At 42.8% G+C, this 17,420-nt stretch overlaps 1 protein-coding gene across 10 annotated transcripts in view; it reads left to right on the top strand.

Annotated features, from left to right (window-relative positions):
• The window catches only part of LOC120476176 (RAC-alpha serine/threonine-protein kinase), a 99,886-nt gene extending 82,947 nt beyond the window's left edge, over nt 1-16,939 (top strand). For all 10 annotated transcript variants that reach the window (XM_089118402.1, XM_089118401.1, XM_089118403.1 and 7 more), the window contains 3 exons: nt 10,266-10,353; nt 11,101-11,203; nt 11,350-16,939. In XM_089118402.1, the coding sequence (XP_088974528.1) occupies nt 10,266-10,353; nt 11,101-11,203; nt 11,350-11,429 (271 nt within the window). In that variant the 3' untranslated portion in view covers nt 11,430-16,939. The remainder of the gene's footprint in view (nt 1-10,265; nt 10,354-11,100; nt 11,204-11,349) is intronic.
• Nucleotides 16,940-17,420: the final 481 nt, after the last annotated feature.

The raw sequence follows: 17,420 nt of genomic DNA, 5'->3' as shown, positions 1-17,420 counted from the left end.
TGAGACGCTTCATGCTGCAGTGCATACTGAATACCACCAATCAAAGCTCACCCATATCTCCTAGCATGCATTGTGGGATTAATAAATTGTGCAGCTGGGTTTTTTGTTGTTTGTTTTCTGCTCAGAGTTGATCTGATTTTCAGGATGTTTTGTTTGATTGTCACCATTGTTGAGATTCATATTGAATATCACCATTGTTGATTCGTATGCTGTTTCTTGATGTCTGTGTGCGTCGAAGTAATGCCATAGATTAAAGGTTTTTGTGCACAAAATAGTCTTTAAAAACCAAGTATATTATTTGATAAACCACACTGCTAGATATGTTGTAGAATCAAATGACTTCTATTATGAATAAAACAATATTAAAACCACAAGTCCTATATAATCAAAGCATCAGACAATGAATAAGATCAGGGATTCAGGCAATTACATGATGATATCATCATCAATAAACAGCCAACATCAGCTGATCTAATTTTCTCATGGCTTTTTTTAGCTACAACAATTATGCTTTATAAACATACAATTATAGCAGCCAGAGAAAATCTTTAAAAAAATCTTAACACCACATAAACATGCATCACAATATCATTGTTTATTTAAAAGCATGTACTTTGAGAGAATCTAACTTAAATTATTTAAATTTATCTTAGTAAATTTGTGAAAAAATGCATGATTCAGCCCTGAGATCATGCAGTCCTGAATAATCTGTCCATATTTGGATTAAAGGATATGTAGGTTTTAGGATTTGGCTGTATTTACAAAACATATTGTCTTCTCACCAAAAGTTATCCCAAATAGCAGGAAAAGTTCTTGGGTAAGAGTTTCTTCTTAATACCTATTCACAAAGCTGCAGAGACTTGTATAAATTGCTTAGGTGTTTTCCATAAGCATGCGAAACTTATGAAGTTTCGCTTTCCCTTGCCTCATGCAGCTGGCTGACATGGCATTTAGTCAAAGTTCTCTGTCCTTGCAACAATGAAGCTTGTCAGTATCTGCATGACAATACCTGTAAATGTAATTTTCCTGACCCTGGACCACAAAACCATTCACATGGGTATTTTTTTTTTTTAAATTGAGATATATACATCACCTGAAAGCTGACTGTATACGAAAATCTGGAATCTGAGGGTTCAAAAAAATTGAAACATTGATAAAATCGCCTCTAAGGTTGTCCATTTATGTTCGTGACTGAGCTGAATTCACATGATCTTTACTTAATATACTAATGATGTTTGGCATACAAGAAAAATCGATAATTTTGACTCATACAATGGATTGTTGGCTGTTGCCACAAATACCCGTGCAACTTGTGACTGGTTTTGTGATTGAGTTATGGAAGTTATTGAAGGGGATCTGGCGGATGAGTGTATGCACACTAGCGGCATCCAGCAATGACTTCAAAGGCTGCCTTAAATCCTGCTGCACCATACAGCCACTCGCATAGTTTTACATTCAATTACATTATATTTGTCCAGAATCAATGTTAGTATACTCACTGACCCTAGGCTGTATATTGCATATAGACAATTTTTCAGTAACAAGTTTTGTTGTTTGCCAGATATTTCAATATTATTTACTTCCATTTGTGCTGTTGCACCATTGTTTTTTTTTTTTTAAACTCAAACTGATTGATGCCACTATGTTAATTCTTAAAGGGATTGTTCACTCAAAAATGAGTGAACCTTTTACTCACCTTCATTTTTTTTCTTTTTAAATCCGTAAGACATTTTCTTTTATCTTCAGAACAAAAATAAAGATATTTTAAATTAAATCTGAGAGATTTTATAAAACTTTTGATTTTGATAATGTATTAGGAAATGTCGACATTAAAATTAACTAAAATGATTAAATGCTTGAGTATTGTTCATTCTTAGTTCATGTTATCTAAAGTAGTTCACTAATGTTAACTAAAAAAAACCTTATTGCAAAGTGTTACCAATGATCAATTCCCCAGCGAGAGACTGTTCACGTCCCGTCTGCCCAGCGAGAGACTGTTCACGTCCTGTCTGCCCAGCGAGAGACTGTTCACATCACGTCTGCCCAGCGAGAGACTGTTCACGTCCCGTCTGCCCAGCGAGAGATTGTTCACGTCATGTCTGCCCAGCGAAAGACTGTTCACGTCCAGTCTGCCCAGCGAGAGACTGTTTACGTCTCGTCTGCCCAGCCAGAGACTGTTCACTTTCTGTCTGCCCATTCTGCCCAGTCAGAGACTGTTCACGTTCCGTCTGCCCAGTCAGGGACTGTTCACGTTCTGTCTGCCTTCATGGACCTGGACTATCTGGAGCGTCTGGCACGGATCCTGGACACGCCCATGTCTGCTGCTCCAAATCCGGAGCCAGTGTCTGCTTTTCCCGAGCCAGAGCCAGGATCTGCTGTTCTAGAGCCGGAAGCAGAACCAGTGCCCGTTCTAGAGCCGGAGGTAGAGCCAATGCGGGTTCCAGAGCCGGAGGCAGAGCCAGTGCCTGTTAGAGAGCTGGAGCCAATGTCTGTTCCAGACCCAGTGTTTGTTTCTGTGTTTGTGTCTGTCCTTGTGATCATTTCTGTTTTAGTGGCTGTTCCTAAGCCGGTGTCGGCAGTTCCTGAGCCAGTGCTTGTTCCAGAGCCGGAGGCAGAGCCAGTGCCTGTTCTAGAGCTGGAGGCAGAGCCAGTGCCTGTTCCAGAGCTGGAGGCAGAGCCAGTGCCTGTTCCAGAGCCGGAGGCAGAGCCAGTGCCTTTTCCAGAGGCGGAGGCAGAGCCAGTGCCTGTTCCAGAGCCGGAGGCAGAGCCAGTGCCTGTTCCAGAGCCGGAGGCAGAACCAGTGCCTGTTCCAGAGCCCGGAGGCAGAGCTAGTGCCTGTTCCAGAGCCAGAGGCAATGTCTGCTCCAGACCCAGTGTTTGTTTCTATGTTTGTGTCTGTCCTTGTGACCATTTCTGTTTTAGTGGCTGTTCCTTAGCCGGTGTCGGCAGTTCCTCAGCCGGTGGCTGCTGTTCCAGAGCCGGAGGCAGAACCAATGCCTGTTCCAGAGCCCAGAGGCAGAGCCAGTGCCTGTTCCAGAGCCGGAGGCAGAACCAATGCCTGTTCCAGAGCCCGGAGGCAGAGCTAGTGCCTGTTCCAGAGCCAGAGGCAATGTCTGTTCCAGACCCAGTGTTTGTTTCTATGTTTGTCCTTGTGACCATTTCTGTTTTAGTGGCTGTTCCTTAGCCGGTGTCGGCAGTTCCTCAGCCAGTGGCTGCTGTTCCAGAGCCGGAGGCAGAGCCAGTGCCTGTTCCAGAGCCGGAGGCAGAACCAGTGCCTGTTCCAGAGCCCGGAGGCAGAGCCAGTGCCTGTTCCAGAGCTGGAGGCAGAGCCAGTGCCTGTTCCAGAGCTGGAGGCAGAGCCATTGCCTGTTCCAGAGCTGGAGGCAGAGCCAGTGCCTGTTCCAGAGCCGGAGGCAGAGCCAGTGCCTGTTCCAGAGCCGGAGGCAGAGACAGTGCCTGTTCAAGAGCCGGAGGCAGAGCCAGTGCCTGTTCCAGAGCTGGAGGCAGAGCCATTGCCTGTTCCAGAGCTGGAGGCAGAGCCAGTGCCTGTTCCAGAGCCGGAGGCAGAGCCAGTGCCTGTTCCAGAGCCGGAGGCAGAGACAGTGCCTGTTCCAGAGCCGGAGGCAGAGCCAGTGCCTGTTCCAGAGGCAGAGCCAGTGCCTGTTCCAGAGCTGGAGTCAGTGCCTGTTCCAGAGCCAGAGACAATATTTGTTCCTGTGTTTCTGTCTGTTCTTATGGCTGTTACAGTTCTTCTATCTGTTCCCGAGCCGGTGTCTGTTCCCAAGCAGGTGTCTGTTCCTGAGCCGGTGACTGGTCCTGAGCCAGTGTCTGGTCCTGAGAGGGCATCACCGCCCTGGCTGCCCGAGGGGTCTGCTCCGCCCTGGCCGCCCGAGGGGTCTGCTCCGCCCTGGCCACCTGAGGGGTCTGCTCCGCCCTGGCCGCCCTAGGGGTCTGCACCGCCCTGGCCATCCGAGGGGTCTTCACCGCCCTGGCCGTCCGAGGGGTCTTCACCACCCTGGCCGTCCAAGGGGTCTTCACCGCCCTGGCTGTCCGATGGACCCTCTGTTTCACCCTGGCCGCCCGATGGACCCTCTGTTTCGCCCTGGCCGCCCGATGGACTCTCTGTTTCGCCCTGGCCGCCCGATGGACTCTCTGTTTCGCCCTGGCTGCCCGATGGACTCTCTGTTTCGCCCTGGCCGCCCGATAGACTATATGTTTCGCCCTGGCCGCCCTATGGACTCTCTATTTCGCCCTGGCCGCCTGATGGACTCTCTGTTTCGCCCTGGCCGCCCGATGGACTCTCTGTTTTGCCTTGGCCGCCCGATGGACTCTCTGTTTTGCCCTGGCCGCCCGATGGACTCTCTGTTTCGCCCTGGCCGCCCGATGGACTATGTTTCCCTCCCATCCCGCCCTGTCCCTCCCCCTGGTCCCTCCCTTCTGTCCCGCCCTGATGTTTCCTTCCTGTCCCGCTCTGGTCTGATGGAGCGTCTGGTAGCCGCTTCGTAGGGAGGGGGTTATGTCACAGTGTTGAGTGTTTGTTTTACCCAGGTGTCCACTAGATGTCCTCCTTCCCTACGGTGTCATTCACTTATGAACTACATTTCCCACGATTCTTGTCTTGTCATTGCACGCAGCTGTTCCTCATCACTGATCATTGCACTCAGCCTTTCCCCATTATCATTGACTATTCCCTGTGCACATACCCCAGTCTGTTTCAGTGTGTTTTACGGAGTCCTTGTATTTTGTGTCACACCACTTCTGGTCTGTGTTTTGTTCCTAGTTCCTGTTTGTTTATTTATTTGAAATTTTTCCCCAAAAAATTTAAATGTTAAAGAGTCAAGGGTCAAGAAAACAACTAAAGAAAAAAACGCTAATGCTAATGACAGGACATGATGACTTTAAAATACAAAATATGATTTTATTATAATGGAAATTAATGTAAATATGGTTAGTTTTAAGTGAAGCTGGTGATAAGTGTATGGCCATGCATTCCACTTTTTTGTTTGGTTTATTCCAACCAAAATTTGATGACTGCCCAACGTTCGATCAACGCCCATTACACTTTTTTTTTTACATATAATTAAAACACACAGGTAGGCATAGAATAACGGCTAACTAGATGTTTTGATACAATAAATTGCAAATGAATACTTGAGCAACTACTGTTGCTATAGTTACTTATTGCTGATGTAGCCAGCGCATTTATTTATTAATTTCGAACGGTAAACAGTCAGTTTCATCAGAACTCCTTTACTAGGTGTGCTCTAATGGACACCCTTCAGGCTGCAGCCAGTCAGAATCGAGTATTCACCCAGACCAAATAATCATTATCGTCGTCATCATCAAGTGGCAAAAGATATAATCTGATAAAATTTTCTTTTACTGTTTTCTTTTACTGTAACAAACAGTTACAGCAACCAGAGAAAAACTAACATTAAAACATCAAGAGTCAAACTGCCTAGCCTACCCTGATCACCATACCATGACACCATGACATCAAGCCAAACTATTAATTTCAATAAATGATCAACATTTAACCTTTGTTAATCTCAATAAAAACTTTTCCACACATGACAGAAATAAAGTCAATCTGGTTAGTAATAAGTGAAGCTGGTAATGCTGTTTGTGGAGTTGTTTAATGACGCTGGAGCCAGACATCAAATGTTTAGACCTCAACCCAATTTTCATTTTCAACCAAACTTTGACGTCTGAGCGATGTTGGAGTCCAAATAACATTTCTTGCTGGAGTGACTCACATTGTGGCCATAATATGAGCACACTCCGAGTGCACTGTGTGGTTACACTTTTAGCTCACTGTGACTTCTCACATTGTGATCATATGGAGAGATCACTGTGAGATCAAGTGTTAATTGGGATGCAAATTACAAAATTAATCCAGGGTTTAGGAATTTTTTTTAGAATTATTTTGTTTTAAAAATCCACTATTCATTTTTAAAACAAAATAACCTAAACCCAGGATTTCCATTTACCCGGTGTTTAGAATGACCCAGGGTGTGAAAAGCCCTATTGTGTTTTAAGGAATTGCTGTGAAAGAGGTGTAGCATGAAAACGAGGTTCTCTCTAGATGAGGGAATGAGTATCGCGTAAGCTAGCTTACGCTACGGAAAGATTCATCTTTTCTGAGAAGTTGAAGCCAAAAAATTATCTTTTAATTTTGTATCAATTGTCAACGCACTTCAGATGCAGCAGACCATGAGCGGGCTAGCCAGCAGCTCATTGGTTCGCTCAGGGAGAACTGCTACAGCCTATGAGGGAACTCGGTTGAACTCGCGGCCAATGAGAAGCTGACACGCTCTCATTGCGTCAAAGCCCGCCAAAACGGCGTGGCCCGAGTCTATAAATAGGCGAGTTTCCCGCTGTTTTCCGGTTTTCATTCAATGAAGCGAGAACGCTAGTAGTGCAAGCACGGCCGGGAACATAATACTCGTTCCCTCATCTAGAGAGAACCGAGGTTACGTTAGGTAACCGATTCGTTCTCTTACGAGAGGTTCTCTCGTATTGCGTAAGCCAAGCATCTACAATGAGTCCCGGGGGAAAGATCCCGGGGAACCCTTATAAGTGGGAAAATAATGTATGTGAATATAAAAGGGCCAGCAAGCGGGTCGGTGATTGTGTAGTACATAAGCACATGAGGGAAGAACAAGCGGCACACTGGTTGTTTGAGTATGACTCCCAATAGTGCAGCTCAACATAACAGCTGAAGCATACTAGACTGCTAGTAGCTTTACCTGCAGGGCAGGTACTTCCAGATTGTAAAATCTGACAAAGGTGGAAGGGGAAGCCCATCCAACCTTGAGAGTGGATGGGGACCTGCCCTTATCCAGCATCTCCTGAAGGAAGACGACCAAAGACGACACCTCGCACCGCTGTGGGTCTAGTTTTTTGTCGGTGCACCATTTTGAGAACACAGACCATTTTGACGCATAGAGCTTCCTAGTAGAAGCCGCTCTGGCATTCATGATCGTGTTTAACACTCCCTCTGGCAAGGCAACGGATAGTCGTTGATCACCCAAGCATGAAGCGCCCAGCGCTGAGGATGGGGATGCCAGATCGTGCCACGAGCTTGAGAGAGGAGTTCTGCTCTGACTGGAATGGGCCATGGGGCTGTCTGCGACAGCTGAGCGAGCTCCGGGAACCAAGTCTGACTCTCCCAACACGGGGCTATGAGGAGCACCGAGTGGCGTGTTTCCCTGATCCTCTGTAAAACCTGTGGCAACAGGGAGACTAGAGGGAATGCATAAAGCGGGCGGCTGGGCCACTCCTGGGCTAGCGCGTCCTCGCTCCTTAAGAAAAATAGATGAGCTCTGACAGAGACACGGGGAGTGTGGTGCTTTTGTGTATGGGCGAACACTGGATTGTGGGCACATATTCTACACAAAAGGCGTGTGTATACATACGCATGTATGTGTATACACATAGCAGGTTGAACAAGTGTGTGTGAGCGCGCTTACAGTGCTTGTGCGTGACGGCTCGCGAACAGCCAATGGCTGTTTAGTGAGTGACTTCCGGATAACGTGAATGGGGAGAGAGTCATGGTGTGATGAGCGAGCATGGTCGCGGGCACATAATTGGGAACGCGGGAATTGTGGGAACATATACTACACTTATAGCATGTTTGGCGTAATATAAGCCAGACATTATGCACTTATGCCTGATTGCATTTTAGCCTGATACAGACTGCAGAAGTGACGCGCGCGCAAGTGCGTGTTAGAAACGTGAGCGCTGTAAGCGGCACAAGACTAAATATAGCCTGAAAAGCAAAGGGCAACCACCCTGTCTCTCTCTTGAAGCCAACACGGAAGTGAATTAAACTGCAATTCATCGAGTGGCCACATGAGGCTGGCTGCAAAAGCGAGTCAAATCTGTATCTCTCCCAAGTTAAAATGTCTAAGTTCACAGCAGAAAAAAACATGTTTACAGCCCGGTGGCAAATAGTTGTTTTGGTTTATATTGCTAATTTTGCCCTTCATGACGACTGTGAGGGGGGTGAATTTTTTTGCAACTCATCTGTTTAAAATATATTTAAGCCTTAAAGTTCTGCATAATTAAGGGTGTGGCCACTTTAGTGACAGGTGGATTCTTGCCGCCGCTTTCAATGCTAGTCGTTTGTCTGCTGTCTGTCAGCGTCACTCTCAGCTGTGTTTGTGCTTTTTCCGGGATTATTTCATACAATTTAATACATGTATTATACCTTCGCCCGTGCACGCCGTTGGATTCCGTCGTGTTGAGTATGGAGAGAACGACCGAGAGCGCTGTATTTCCAGTTGTTTCCTTCACATGCACTAATGGATGTCTGATAATTTCAGCGTGTTCTCTCCGTCCATGCAATAGATGCACACCCTTGAATGAGTGCAGATTTCTAGTACATTTACTTGAACTTCTGAGGTAATATCTTTGGTTTGACCCATCTGAGAAACTGAGAGGCGGCCAAAATCAGATTGTAAAATGGACTGAATTAAAGCTCTTTACGAACTTGACGTGAGATGCCGACTGACATGTGCTTGCTTTGAATCACTGTCACATGCACAAGCTTGGATCAATATTGTAAGTAACTAATACATTTTTAACTAGCAGAATAATAATGCATCACGACACGATGCACATAGTTGACTGCTTGTATACATGCTCTTAACTAATGGCCCCTTGTGAGATTAATAAAGTTGATAAAAAAAGTCTCACTTTTAGTTACGTCTTAACTATTATAATATTTCGAAGGGCAAAAACATGAACTTTAACCATTGGCTTTACTTTTTCAATCAGCTGTCAATTCAGCACAAGGGCAGTAGCATATCGGATTAGTACCTCAGCTCCACCCGCGCCCCGCCTCTTTGCCCATTTTAATTTATCCGGTAGTGACGAGAGGTGACGCACTGCCAAGATGGCGACGGCCGGCCTCACCCACTTTAGGCTTCAAAAACGCTCTTCAGAAACCTATGGGTGACGTCACGGAGACTACGTCCATATTTTTTGCGTTATTGCAGGCGTTCATGTTATGACAGGCTCGTTGCTGCAATATAGATATTTTCGGCCGCTCGAACAAGGAACGAGAAACGATAGAGAGAAGGGTGCTTAACCGACCTCGGCGGGCTAAAAACACACTCGTTTCTCATGTCACCGCTGACGCATGTGCGCGGGAGAGCGCGGCCGCTTTCTGTAACGTAAGAAAGCTGGCCGCGAGCTCAGAGCTGCATAAAATTATCTGCAAGAGCCGGAATCGAACACGGGTCTCTGGCGCGAAAAGCTTTGTGTTTTACCACTGAGCCACAGCGGTAAAGACACAAGCTGAATAGCACGAGCAGATAAGAGGGCGTGACAGTAGCGAACAGTTCCAGCCTCGGCGGAACTAACACACCATAAACCCATTTTCGTTTAAGCTATGCACGGGGGGCGGGCTAGCTCTCTTGTAAAGTAAATAAAGCTAGCCGCGGTCGGCACAGCTGTAAGCGGCTCGTCCCTCATACAGTGCGGGACTCCAGGACTGCAGGTGTGCGAGGCATCTTTAAAAAGATGCCCGCTGGTTTTTTGTGAAGTTACACAAGCAAAATACAAATGTAAGGATACGTCGCCGGATGGCGTTAGCTCACAGGATGGTTGAAGATGGCTGAAGATGGCGAAGACAGCAGGCTTCCTCAGACTGTTCACGCTCACTAAGAGATGCCTTCTCGACGGCTTCCTCTCGGGGATCAGCAGGTGAGTAGAGCCCCGCTGAATTGACAAAAATTGGAAAACAGCGGGAAACTCGCCTATTTATAGACTCGGGGCCACGCCGTTTTGGCGGGCTTTGACACAATGAGAGCGTGTCAGCTTCTCATTGGCCCAGAGTTCAACCGAGTTCCCTGTAGCGGTTCTCCCTGAGCGAACCAATGAGCTGCTAGCTAGCCGGCTCATGGTCTGCTGCAGCTGAACTGCGTTGACAATGGATACAAAATTAAAGGATAATTTTTTGGCTTCAACTTCTCAGAAAAGATTAATCTTTCCCGTAGCGTAAGCTAGCTTACGCAATACGAGAGAAGCTCTCGTAAGAGAACTGTAACTGTGTAACTGTAACTTTCATGTGTAACTGTGAAAAAATAGTGAAAGCATACTTTTGCATATGAGTGCGATTTTGTTAACAGTTCTCTGAAAGATGTTATTGGAAGAGGCTTTCCCTTGTTACCTTAAAGGTAACAAGGGAATCTGGCTGTTTAGGTGTTTGTTTATCTGTTCTTAGGTTGTTGTTTTTTTGTTTTGTTTTTTGTCTGCAGGTTAGGTGGAGGTCCTGATGATGCAAAAGAAATCATGCAGCATAAGTTCTTTGAAGGCACTGAGTGGCAAGATGTTTATGAGAGGAAGGTAAATAATAATAATCACATAGTCATTGACAAAATGATACACAGCAGCATTGTGACGTCTCAGATCCGGCCCACATCTGGCACATGTAGAAAGATGATCTGGCCCAACGCGGCGTGGAATGACGGCCCACTCCAGTTTGCCAGATCTGTGCCACAACCAGGTCATAGCAATACCACACGTCAGCTAAGAGCAAAGAAATAAACCAGAACTGGACCTTATCTGAGCCACAAAATCAAACTCTGTATATGGAGTCATCTCAGCCTTAATACACCTGTTAACACACAGAATCACTGAAGGAAAGAAGATAACAGAAAAAGAAACAAGCAGAAACAAGAACTAACTGACTTCCAGCCACAGTCTTAGATGAAATCAACTGAAGATAAAATAAGACATTGTGCAGGGTGCAGTGTGATTTTTAGCGGCATCTAGCGGTTCGGTTGCGATGCACTAAGGGCTCAGCCCACTGCTCACCTCTCCCTTTCGAAGAAGCTACGGTGGCTAAAACGGGACAAACATATCGCCGTCTGAGACAGCACAGAATAGCCAGAGTTCTAGTTTATTTCTTTGCTCTTGGCTGACATGTGGCATTTCTATGGCCTGCTTGTGGTCCAGATCATCTTTCCACGTGTGCCAGATGTGGGCCGGATCTGGACTGTCAAAATGTTGCTATGTGGGATACTACGACATCCCTCCATGTTGCATATGGAGGTCACTCAAGTATAATATTGTTTTTCTGTTTCTGCACAGCTTGTTCCACCTTTTAAGCCTCAGGTGACCTCAGAAACAGACACTCGCTATTTTGATGTGGAGTTTACAGGGCAGACCATCACCATCACACCCCCAGGCCAAGGTGACATTACACGACATGCTTACAGTAGCTCTCAAATATATTTGGTTGATATCGAAGGTGCCATCTAGTGGTGATTTACAGGTGGCTTTATAATGATATGAAATGAAAAAGAAGAATTCATTTCATTTTCTCTTTTTTTTTTCCAGATGAAAATATGGAGTCTTTTGACAGTGATAGAAGACCACACTTCCCTCAGTTCTCATATTCTGCCAGCGGCACAGCATAAAGAACCCTTTAAAAGAATAGTTGACCCAGAAAATTTGTGATCATTTACTCACCCTCAAGTCCCAAATATATCTTCCGTATGTGAAACAGATTTTTTAATATCCGGGCAAAACAGTTCTGTCATTTGTGGAGCTTGACGACATCGGCCTGTTGCAGGAAGCTAGTTGAACAAACTTGACCTTCAGATTGGGTTTGCAGTTGACATAAAAAACATACAAATGCCTTAACGAAAATATATATTTCCATATATTTATGAACAATAAAATATATTTCGTAAATATATTGAAAAAAATATATTAAATTATATACTGCATTAATATATTGTTTCATATATAAAATATATTGAATAATACATAAGGAATTGCCACTTTTTTACTATTATTAATGATAAATTCACTGTGGAATGTCATTAATTGAGTAACACATTCCCGAGAAATTTAAGGCACTTGTTTTCTACATACATTCAAAATCGTAAATTTCTGGTGTAGAAACATATCAAAGAATGCTGGGACTATGATAGTCCAAGCATTTATTTGTATTTATTTAACATCTGCTTAATGTAGCTAACAGATATCACTGCAATATTACATTTTTTTTGGATATTGCAAAAAGTATCATCAAAGTTTTTTGGTCTTCTGCTGGACTGAAGCACAGGCTCTACTTTTCAGCACAATGGTGACCCGCAAAACTCAGACAACAGAAACCATTTAAATCCCAACAGTACATTAAAGACTAACAGATCTCTAAAGATCTCTGATGAACTTATTACTAACAGTTTGACCTTATTTATTTCAGGTGTCTACAGAAGTTATTATTGAGAATTAACAGGGATGTTGACGATTTATTGAAAAGAATAATGTTTCTGGTCACCATTATGATGATCTGTGTTTGCTTTTATTGGGCTCTTGACCTTTAACATTTTATCAATAGTTTTTCTCTGATTGCTGAAAATGTGTGTTTAAGACAGTCATATTGCTAAAAAAAAAAGCCACAATACATTTTTGGGATAGTCTTTTATTACATAATTTATTGATGATGTCATAATGATTATTAATTATACTGAGTCACATTCCTCATCCCAAGATTTATTACAAAAGTATGTTACATCACTTTGATGCATTTAAACATTGGATTATGAACACTGATAGCAAGAGGATCAGCATTTTTGTTAAGATCAGATACTTTTTTTAACCTCATTGTACTCAAAACATTTTGAAACAGACATCAGGAATCAGTGTATGAATCTCAACAATGGTGACATGGTTCATGCTGCAATACATGCATGATAGCTCCCAGAATGCATTGTAACATAAAAATGTGTTTTAGATCAAAGTATGAGATTAATACAACAGCATTTTTAATACAACATTCAAGCGAATTAATAGATTTTTGTGATAAACATGGGACTCCATGTGTGCAATTAATGATGATAATGTAATCATCAAAAATACCCAACAGATTATCAACCAATTTTATTTCACCTTTTTAAACCATAATGACTGTGTCATGCATCCAGTTCAAACAATGAGTTAAATCTAATGCTTTATGAAGTCAAAAATGGAGAGCCCAACAAAAGCAAACAATGATCACCATAATGGTGACTGTAAAATGAAATTATTTTCAATAAATCATCAACATCTAAAGCTCTGTTACTTAATAATAATAATGTAGACGAATGACAGAAATAAAGTCAAATTGTTTGTAATAGGTGAAGCTGGTAAGGCTGTTTTTGTTGGTTAACCCTCCACTGCTGAGATCTTGGGAGATCTGTTAGTGGTTAATTTTCTGTTTGGATTTAAAGGGTTTATTGTAATATATTAACTCACATATAGGGCCCTATCTTGCACCCGGCGCAAATGACTTTATACACAAACGCATGTCTCATTCCTATTTTGCACGCGCACAAAGCGGGATTTTCCCCTCCACAGACGCACGTCGGTAAACTAGGAAATGAACTTGCGCTCCCTGGGCGGATCAGCGCAAAAAGGAAAAAGCTATTTTATACTTCCAGAAAACAATTGCGCCACTGACCAGAAAAAACCTAGTCTAAAGTCAGTGGCACGTTGCGCGTTGTTCATAATGCCATTTTAAGCGCGCATGCTAGGCCATAATGGAGCAGGTACACAGCACGCATACACTAATTCTCTCATCAACACAGATGCAGTAGTTTTTATTTTTGCAAATCATACATTATAACAAGGAAAAATATTAACACATGAGGGAAATCATTGTGGTTTACATGAAAATGAAAAAAACTAGTTACCCATTTTTTAAGGCTAATTGTAGTACTGAAGGATCAGACCTGTTTGCCCAATAGTGGCAAGAAACATACGTATATAATGTTTAACCGACGCTGATGTGCGAGGGTTTCTCCCATCCACATACAACGTCACCTCTCTGTCTTTCACTGTCCTGACGAGAGCGTCGGTCTCCTCGGCTGTAAACCATAGACAGTAAAAGAAATGGACAGAGCGATCTCATTGGAACTCCATTGAGACGATTGAAGCCTGTTTTTGGCGATTTTTTTATCATTTCCGTCCCTGACGCGCAGACTCAAACAGAGCTTGACTACGTGAATGTGACGTGAGTGACCCGTCTGTCTTCTAGTGCTGTGGCATGAGAAATCTGAATCATTCCCTTCCGAAACTCGCAGAGGCGGAGAGTGTGAATAGGAGCTGTCCATGAGCTAGGTGATGGAGACAATTTTGCTAGGTTTTCTGATGAATTATTTTGTCATTTTGCCTCCACGTTTGCCCGATTGCAAATGATCTCATGTCCATATGGTAGTCTCAATACTGTGCGACAGAGAGTCGCGTGGGTATGACGCAATCGTTAGCCTACTTTCACTAAAACTGCTTCTACGGGGCCATAACATAAGCTACAAGGTAATGGAGCTATTTATACATTGTCGTGTTTCTTTAGAAATAAATAATGGGGTCTTTAAACGCCTCCGATGTAAAGTTATTCGCTGTCAAAGTGACGCCAAAATGAATGGGAGTCAATGGGAATGCTAACGCAAGTGAAGTTCTGCTCCCGCGAGGCTTCAACTTCCGGTCGATGGATTACCCCCTTGCTTTGAACGCTCCTGGCGCGCGCCTGGTAAACCCTAGTAAACAATCCGTCATGCAACATGCGCACCTGATCTTAAAGGGTATGTTGGATGGCGCTCTGATTGGTTTATTTCACGTTACGCCCAAACCACACCTATAGAGCGTCACAGTCCCACCCACAGCCGGTGCCGGAAGTAAAAATTCAATACAATTTCTCCATTAACATTTAGGATATAAGCCATAAAAACTTAACCATACATGGTAGACTAAAAACCAGCTACGGCTGTACTAAGTGATTGTATATGCTCATATAAACGCCAAAAGATCATGGGGCACTAACCTTGTTTTAAGATAAATCCCTTTTATTCACGATATACTGGATAAGTACTTCATTACCCACAATCCTGAACAATCCCATAATCCCACAGTGATGCATCTGATTGGTGGAAGTCGTGTCACATGTCTGAAACCCCGCGAAGGTACGTGAAGACTGAAGATCGCGTAATGACATAGGGCTAAGGTCATTGGTCGCACCTCAGAGACGACCCCGCGCCATTGGATATACAGTAGCCGCAACACAGCCAATGAGCGAGCCAGATGCTCAATGTTTTAGCATGTGCATAAGCTTCAGTAAATCGAGGAAAAGGAGTTTTCCTGCACATTCACTATATAAATTCACTGGAGCAAAAAGTTCACGCGGCCGTCGTCAGCTTTGGAAGTCACTCAAAAGGCTCTTTCACGGTGGCTTTCAGACGACTTAGTTTATGGGAGGAGTAGTTCCTTTGCTCAGAAATGAAAATATGTACACAGGCTTGTACCTTTGAATTTTTTTGGATTTTCTCTTCGTTTTTTCACTCAAAATGATATGTTGTATGCCTATGAGTTCAGCCTATGAGCTGGTTATCCTCAGACATGATCTAATACTCTTTAGATATGGATTTTACAAAATCTCAATGGAAGAAATGAATAGGAAATTTACTTCCGGCACCAGTGCTCTCTCGGGCTGTGGGCGGGACTGTGATGCTCTATGAATAATGAAGCTACTTCAGACCAACCTCTTTTAGATTTGCGCCAGGCGCAAGAGGCATTTATCCCGCAGGGAAAATACTGTAGGACCTTCAGATTGGACCTGCCCACGAAGTTACTTGCGCCATGCGCTTTGACACTTGCGTTTCAGATCGTTAAAATAGGGCCCATATTATTCAATATATGTTTCAGTATATTTACACCATCGTAAACCATCGCATGATCATATATTGATCATAAATATATGTATATATTTTCATTTCGTAAGGTTTAGATCAAGTTCACGAAGAGTTAAAGAGAACACTTAAGCTTAATCAGTTTAAAAGCTTTATATTAAAGCTTGTATTTATATGTATATATTTACTGTATATTAATTTAAATGCAAAGTTTAATGTTAATTGTTAATTCATATAATAATTATATGAATTGTATATGAATAATAAATAATTATTATTCATTTAAAATAAATATAATAAATAATTTGCCGCAAAATTCTTACATTATAACTGCTTTAATTTGGATCAAGAGTGACTTGGAGGGCTCCCAAGGGGGAGTGGCACAAATATGTGTGTGTGTGTTATATCACTTTGCTCATAGCTGATTGGTCCAGTTTAGGTTTGCGATCTCAAACCCAGAATAAAACCTGCTCTGGGTTAGCAGCTTACCTGTGTAGCATAAGATACCATGGCGATGAACCGCTAAAAACCAACCCACCTTCTTGAGCCTGAAAAAACAGAGTTTGCTGAAATTTATCTTAAATTTACCTGGGTAGCAACTGAAACCAGCTTCATGCAACAGGCCTCAAGTCTACACTGAGCACGACCATTGTGGTGTCACAACAGTTTAAGGCTTCCTACACACTGGATGTGTCAAAGTGAACGCTACAAATACATTTGTCCTGTTGTCAGGAGAAGCCTAAGCACGTGGAGGTTGCCAGACATAGAATGGGTCATCAGTTTACCTTTGACTACTTGTTGTGTTGCGTTGATCCAGCGTAGCTTAACTAATTGTAATGGGTTTCATTTGCTTTTGACATGTTAAATCGCGATAATCGTATTACCCAGTCCCCATTCACTTCTATTATATGGAAGAGTTGCCAGTGCATTTTTGAACATTACACCTTTGCATTATTAAAGCATACTTAAAGATAGAAATCCGTACAGATTGAAGGTTGAACAAATGACAGAATTTTCATTTTGTGGCGAAATATGTCAATTACTATTTACTTTCTGCACAAAAACACTCACCATTGATGCACTCCACGTCTTTAGTAGTTTCACCCTTCCCTGGATTCACACTTTGAAGATTTCACCAGTGGTTATCATTCAGTCAAATTCTTTATTGAGGGCTTCTCCTGGCTTCTCACAAATGCACATTGTTTCTTAAATTTAAAATGTTCAACCAAAAATAAAAATGTTTATTCTTTACTCACCTTCATGTTGTTCCAAATCTGTATTTCTTTCTTTCTTTCTTTCTTTCTTTCTTTCTTTCTTTCTTTCTTTCTTTCTTTCTTTCTTTCTTTCTTTCTTTCTTTCTTTCTTTCTTTCTTTCTTTCTTTCTTTCTTTCTTTCTTTCTTTCTTTCTTTCTTTCTTTCTTTCTTTCTTTCTTCTCTTTAGTTGTTCTTACAAATGTGGTCCTTATGTATGAATGTAATATATCATGGTTTGTGTCAGACACAATATTACCTGAATACCAAAGAAGTAATTAATTACAGATGAAGACTTATGTTGGAGTATGAGTTTATGAGACATGAGAAAAGATTGAGAAAAAAAGAGAGAAAATTTTGTTTTGATTCCTTTTTATTAGAATGATCTTTCAAATGTTCAATGCATTTGCCTATATACTGTTATCCAGAGGTTTCTTAAACAAAACAGCATCCATTTAGATATTCAGTATAATAGATTGTTTTTCCACC

The sequence above is a fragment of the Pimephales promelas genome, chromosome 13 (genome assembly GCF_988280905.1).
Source record: "Pimephales promelas chromosome 13, fPimPro1.hap1.1, whole genome shotgun sequence".
Taxonomy (NCBI): domain Eukaryota; kingdom Metazoa; phylum Chordata; class Actinopteri; order Cypriniformes; family Leuciscidae; genus Pimephales; species Pimephales promelas.
The sequence above is the reverse complement of the archived record's forward strand: the minus strand, read 5'-3'. Positions and strand labels throughout refer to the sequence as shown.